The sequence below is a fragment of the Dendrobium catenatum genome, unplaced genomic scaffold, assembly GCF_001605985.2.
Source record: "Dendrobium catenatum unplaced genomic scaffold, ASM160598v2 fragScaff_scaffold_827, whole genome shotgun sequence".
In the NCBI taxonomy this organism is placed as follows: Eukaryota; Viridiplantae; Streptophyta; class Magnoliopsida; order Asparagales; family Orchidaceae; genus Dendrobium; species Dendrobium catenatum.
The window spans coordinates 568,893-575,900 of NW_021319289.1; the positions used below are offsets into that span (position 1 = coordinate 568,893).

At 32.9% G+C, this 7,008-nt stretch overlaps 1 protein-coding gene across 1 annotated transcript; it reads left to right on the top strand.

The window, feature by feature from the left end:
• Window positions 1-528: 528 nt before the first annotated feature.
• Window positions 529-3,124, top strand: LOC110095524. The gene is made up of 2 exons (XM_020821107.2): window positions 529-692; window positions 2,514-3,124. The coding sequence occupies exons 1-2, from the start codon at window positions 605-607 to the stop codon at window positions 2,948-2,950; spliced, it is 525 nt and encodes a 174-aa protein (XP_020676766.1). The 5' UTR covers window positions 529-604; the 3' UTR covers window positions 2,951-3,124.
• Window positions 3,125-7,008: the final 3,884 nt, after the last annotated feature.

Here is a 7,008-nt window from a genome sequence, read left to right on the forward strand (position 1 = left end):
TTGACTATTGCATGAGAACTAGCCTATAGCTTCAAATGGCTTAACACAATAAGAGAACTTTTGAGATTTTTCAAAAAAAAAAAAGTGGGATTAAAAAACGTTTTTTGGACAGTTTTTTTTTTCCACAGAAATACTAAAAATCTGATCTGGTTGCGTCCTCCCACCTGACGTAGAGATGCGTCCTCCCAGAGCTAAAATCACGCTAAAAACGAGAAATACCAAGCAAATACCGAGCAATACCAAACAATAACAAGGAATATCATCATGTGAAGACCAATGCCGAGTTATACCGAGCAATACAAAAAAATACCTAGTTTTTCCTAGAGAAAACTCGGTATGTGCTCGGTATTGCTCGGTATAACTCGGTATTGGTCTTCGCATGATGATATTCCTCGTTATTATCAAATAATACCTAGCAATACCGAGCAAAAATTGAATTTTTTTACAGTGGGAGGACGCATAGGTCAGGTGTGAGGACCCAATAATTTTTCGTTAGCTAGGCTATAAAAGAAGGTATTTTGCACGCACCTTTCCTTCTATTTCTGTATCTTCGGAAAAACTATAGGGTTCTTTAGTTGCCCCTCCATTCTCCAAGCTCTTAAACATGGCGCTTTCTGTGATTCTCTTGCTATTCTCTCAGCTGCTATTGCTTCAAACTCATACCCCTTTGGCTTTACCTTCCACTCTACAAGGTTTGATCATAATAATATTTCTATGCATCATCGCAGTGTAAATATCTAATTGTTTGTATAGATTTTCTCGTCCTGAAATTTATTGGAGCTGGTTCTGAAGCCTCCAAATGATCGGATTTTTCTTAATAAAAGAATTGATGTGATGGAGTTTTTTTTTTTTTTTTTTTTTTTTTAAATCAGCAAATCATTTTGTAATCTTTATGGTTTCTGATTGTTTTTTCTTTCTTTTTTCTGAAAATCAAGAGGGCAAATCTACCATCGCTGAATCCCCCTTTTATTTTATTCTATCTAGAAGTTATTCAAATAAAGCTTTTACATGATCTATTAGGTTAATAACCTACTGCCCAAATTATTTCTTTGGAGTGAAAGAGGAGCTTGACCATCTACTAAACATTCACTCTTCATCACTTGGAGGATATCTCTGTTCCAACAAAATTTATTTCATTTTATAATCTTCTCTAAGACTCCACTTTCCTATGGATCTGAATCAGTAAGTGCTTTTGAGTCTCTCTTGAGAGTAATTCCCTTCTCATATGCCAAACACAGAACACTCTAATTTTTCTAATAGAAAAGTATTTCTTTGTGGAAAGATGAGACTTTGACTGACTTGTTAGGGACTTGTTTATATTCTTTTTTGTTTAGTTTTATTTTTTTATTTTCTGTTTGTAAAGACAGAGACTTGAACAGAGAAGACTGGTTTGATAACTTGTTTTAAATCCTTATTTTTGGAAACAACATGACCTGTTTCTGGAAATTCTGTCTTCACATGTTTTTCTAGACATGTCTATGATTGTTTCAATTAATTTCAATCAATTAAGTTTCGATTAATTAATGATCATGATGTTATCTTTAATTAATTAAAGCTTAAATAATATTTATTTGTAAATTTAATTATGATAATTAAATATATTACTGATTATTATGGTTTTCGTTCTTGATTGCCAAGTGGATTTCTGTAAGATAAGTTAAATATGTTTTTGTTTTAAGTGAATAATTATAAGAATTTGTGATATCTTTATATCAAAATCATTATTTTTGATATTAACAACAATAACAACATCAATCCTTTGCTCCATTACGTTGGGTCAGCCACATGAATCCTTTTTCTCCATTGTGTCATGTTCTCATGTTATGATTATTCGATAAATTTTATGCTGGCTGTCGACTACCTAACGCAATCCTCCACTTTTCTCATCCAAGACTTGGGACCGGCAAGATAAAATCTTTTTAATGTGCATTAAGCCATCATCATCATCATCATCATCATCATTAGCTTTCTTCTAAATATTTGAGGATCATATTATCAGGCCCAGTTCTTAGTTTGTTCTTACTGCGTGGTAATTTCAGTGCTCATTCAAATTGAGCAAGTTTTTTTAACCAATTGTAGCAAATTATCTTTGATCCATCATTTCTCATTTTGAATAAGATGGAGTTAGAAATATTTCTTATATTTTTTTGATTCTTTTGCACACTTAGACTTCGTTTGGGACGGCTTTTTTATTGCTTCTTGAAGCAGCTTTTTAGTATAAAAATTATATTTTTTGTACTAGAAAGCTGCTTCAACAAGCAATAAGAAAGTCATCCCAAACGAAGCCTTAGTCACCTAAGTCTGTACTTCATAATAAATTTTATTATACAAACCCAAACAGTTAAGGTGGATTACCATACAAGAAACTTGTGAACAGATTGAGCTCATACATAAATGAAGCTTTTGGAGTCCTTAACTGCATTCAAACTAGAAAAAATAGTTATCATACAATGATTTCACTTCACATCCAATCTGATAACTATTTGGCAAGTCTGATTTGAATAATGATGCAGGTAATGAAGAACTCAATGCTCTCGGTCGTCCGCATAACAAAGTCTTCCATCCATCATCTAATTCCTGCATCTTTAGGCATTATCAAGATCCGTTGACGCTTGCGCCCTGCGAACAATGTGATTCCTGGAATTACACTCCACAGAAGTTCTTGGAAGTGGTAGGAACTTATTACTGCCTGAAAGCAGTTGGAGCTTCTCTTCCTGCCAAGCTTAGTATTTCATGCGATGTCTCGGATTCCCAATGGACTCCATTATCTGGATCACAGACCACTCATCTTTCGACGCAGCTTGAGGATGGAACTGTTCTTTGCTTGGATGTTGATGATGAAAACAACATAGTCACCAACCCTTGCAGAAGTTTCAGCAGTGATGCCAAAGCTGCTAATGGTGACAGCCAGTGGTTTCAGATTAGTACATTCAGTTACAATAAGGATTAGGGGATAAATATAGTGTTCATTATTATGTATTTTAAGTATTAACTGAGCACTCGCTGATAATTACCATGTAAATTCACAATGTAAATTCACAGCTTTTAGAATGTTATAAGTATGTTTGATGAATAAATGTCTTTCTATGGAACAGTTGTAAAAGTTTTTGCCATCTTTCTCGTCTCTTAGTTGATTGCCTGGAAATTTTGTTTAGTGCAAGCACTGCAGGAGATTGAGATGTGTTTGAAGCTTCTGAATGGATTACAAAATTGTAACGCATATCAACGTTTTAATGTGAGAAAATTGAAAAAAAGGGGAAAAAGCTAATAGATATGCTATAGTTGAAATGATCCAACATATAAGTTTATAAATGCACACTTTACCTCAATTGGAGATGATACAACAACATCAAGCTTTTGTCCCACTGTGTGGGGTTGGTTACATGAATTCTTTTTCGTCATCGTGTCCGGTTAAAAGTCAAATTCTCATTTAAATCTAATAAAGAAAGATCATTTATAATATTTTCTAACCAAATCTTTTTAGGTCTACCTCTACCTTTCTTAAAATAAGTCGAATCTAATGTCTCAACTTTCCTAACCAGGTCATCGTAAGGCCTCCATTTAATGTGACCAAACCATCTAAGACAACTCTCTCTATTCTTATCCTCCATTGGAGCTACTCCAACCTTTTCATGTATATGATCATTTCATATCATATCTCTAAGGGTCAAGCCTCTCATCCACCTAAGCATCCTCATCTCTGCAACACTTAACTTAATATTATGCTTCTCAGCTTTTAATAGCCAACATTCGGCACCATAAAACATTGCAGGTCTCAATTGGAGATGATATGATTACAAAATTGGGAACACTAATTTTGTCTCGTGTGATTGTTGTAAGGATTGCTTGAGAATTGTTGAACTTTTTAAAGTAGGCTTGACGCAAATCAAACAATGCAAATTCATTGGTAGATAGCATTTTCTCTTCTCGCCTTGTTGCTCTGCAAGGATTTTTTGGTGAGTTTTCTGTCACCTTGTTGGATCCCCAACATGTTTTGATAAAATTGAATTGCAATATAGATTATTGTAGAGTTTTTTATCACCGTTCCTACATTGTTGGTAATTGTTTTATGAAATTAATCAAGTGGTCACCATTTTTTGATATTACTGCGGAATCCCCCATTGTTCTGATTTGGGTATCTTTCCCGAACCTTCGCCCACATTTTTTTCTCACCTCGTATCCTCCCTTTTTAGTCACCCCCTTCATACCGATATTGTCACTGTGGCGGACTCTCGTCCATCAATTGCTAGAATGTTGTTGGAGCACGACATTACAAAACGACATCCTGTGATAGTGTTTAGATAGGTCTTGAAAATTTTGATTATATTAAAAGCATCTTGATGGATGATTTTCCATCCTTTTATGAGCATTATAAATTTTTAGGTCATCCCAAAAAAGAATGTGTTAGCCTTCATCACCACTTAGTTAAGGAACATGCTAGTATTGTCATTCCTAGGGATAAGATTGCTAAAGAAATAAATTGTTCAAATCCTATTTTTTAATACTCTTCCCCCGGATACATCTCCTTGTGTTGTTAACAATGTGCATATTGTTAGTGGTATGCTTAATTCTCTAACTCTTGCCCCTATTATTACGATGGATGAGAACATCCTTATGGACAAAATTGTTGTTTTTGATAGAGTGGATGAGAATAGGGCTGAGGATAATGCTTCTTTAGCTGTTGGTCAAAAAAATGGCGATAATCTTGACATTATGTCTGTGAATCATATGTTGAATAATGTTGGTAATGTGGCAGATTTATGTACTGCTAATGATTATTTGGTTGCTGAGGTTATTACCAATACTAAGGAAGTTTTACATGCAACTCTTACTTCCAATTGCTTAACTAAATATCCTACTATTTCTCCTATTTTAAGTTTCAATGTGGTCGCTGGTGGTGATATTGTGTTGTCTAAACAAGGGTCTCATCACATTGCCTATTTTGTTGATGCTACTAATGGTATAGATGGTTTTATTACTCTGCCTTTTAATGGGGATTCTAATGTGAATCCACTTGACTACTCTTACTAGTTAATCCCATACAATCTATCAGTTAAAAATTCTGGGGAGGCTAATTAGGATGTTAGTAATGCTTCCCATGAGAATTATGATATAATGTGGTGCAAGTTGGTAATGATAATTTTGCTAAAGTTGTTGGCAAGAAAAAAAGAAAAATATATATAAAAATGTGGTGCAAGATTTTCAACTTTCTGAAGGAAGACATAAGAGATCTAAAACTCATAAATTTTGTTGCTAATAGTGGTTTTCTTTTGTGGTTGCTTTGTTGTGGTTGCTTTTTTCTGGTGGGGTGTTAGTTGAGGATTTGGTGGGTTGCTGATGGTTGTTTCTCAGGTTGGCTGGTTGGGCCCTTTCTTCTGCCTATTTATGGTGATTGGATTTGTTGTGATTGGAGGGTTGTTATTGTGGATTCCTTGCCTTCTCCCGGTGTTGTTTTCCTGCTTCTATTGCCTTATTATTTTTCTAGTTGCTTATAGGGAATTTGTTGTTGGTGTTGTCTCCAGGTTATATATGAGCTTGTGTTCAGATGTTTGTGAAGCTTTTACTATCTCTCTAGCTGTGTTATTGCTCTTCTTCTAGGAGTCTTTGGTTGTCTCTTCTTATAACTCCCTAAAATCAAATTTGAAAAAATTGTTGATTTATCATTTTAAGAATATATCAGAACCTCTTTAAAACATCAATATAAATAATAACCAGCAAAAGCAACTAAATTCATATACATCAAGATATTTTACTATTCATTCAACAAAATATCATTTATACTAGCCAGAAGATCACTAAAATCACTAATATATCACAAGCTCCTAACTATTAAAAAATAAAAAAATGCAGAACAAAATCTAAAGAAAATTTGAAGATATTTGCCAACCTCACTCCAACTAATCCTAACACATTCTCTGACCTGAAATCATTAAAAATCTATATAATGAGCTCAAAAGCCAAGCAATAATTCAAAACTCACTAAGGCTTTTAATGCAATGGCTAAAAAATTAATATGATATACTCAGTCTAATATAATCAATAATTTATATAAAATTCAATAAATCAATAAAATTATGATATAAAAATCATTCATAAATCACTAAAGGAATCTATCTTATATATTCATATAAATCATTTATTTATGTATTATCAATGCATCAAATGTTATCAATGATATTAATGTATATGTTAATGTTATCAGTGCTTTCAATATATGCATGCATCAATGCATATTTAGCAAGGTAGGACATCCAACTTTAATGTTTTGTTTTCAACATCTTTTATTCCAACTGATTCTCAATTAGTCATCAGTTATATCACTTATCACTTTTCCAATTAATTAATTATCACATTTAATTAATCTAATATCATTATAGGTGACTTCTTTGAATCAATAAAGAGCCATCAATCTCTACCCATCGGCGTAATCAGTCATTTGTTACAGGCTACAACTAGAAAAACACCACAAACCATCTCTAAAGAAAAGTCCATTGACCCACCCTCTTGCGTAGAGTATTATATTTTAACAGCCAACCTATTTTATAGTGTTAACATTGAATCTTTCTTACTTATATAAATATCACAATCAAAATGCAGCAGGAAATAATCAATTATGTTCGTTACAAAAAAATCTATATAATAATCAAAATCATTATAAACTAAAATAAGATTTTATTTACTTATAATAAATAAAAAATATCTTTAATAAAATTGACAGATGAAAAAGCCTTGAACAACCTTCTCTCTCTTCTCTCTCATCTCTTCGACAATGTACGATGCTACAATTCAAAATTTTCATTTTTTTTTTGGATTATTACACTTCTCTATTCTGGTTTTCCTCAGTTGGGCTTCTTGTTGACTTTGTGGTTTTCTTGATTTTCTTTTTATTTGCGGTATTGTTATATTAGTTGGATTATAGGCTCATTTTTACTTTAAATGCTATATTTTTAGAGAGCTCTTATTCCCTTAAGGACTTGTAACCGTTTTATTTTTATTAACGCGTAGGTA

Excerpts from the sequence above, each read along its gene's own strand:
- LOC110095524 (XM_020821107.2), top strand. The coding sequence starts at position 605 with ATGGCGCTTTCTGTGATTCTCTTGCTATTCTCTCAGCTGCTATTGCTT. Across the intron at positions 693-2,513 it reads TTTACCTTCCACTCTACAAG|GTAATGAAGAACTCAATGCT; the intron begins GTTTGATCATAA and ends ATAATGATGCAG.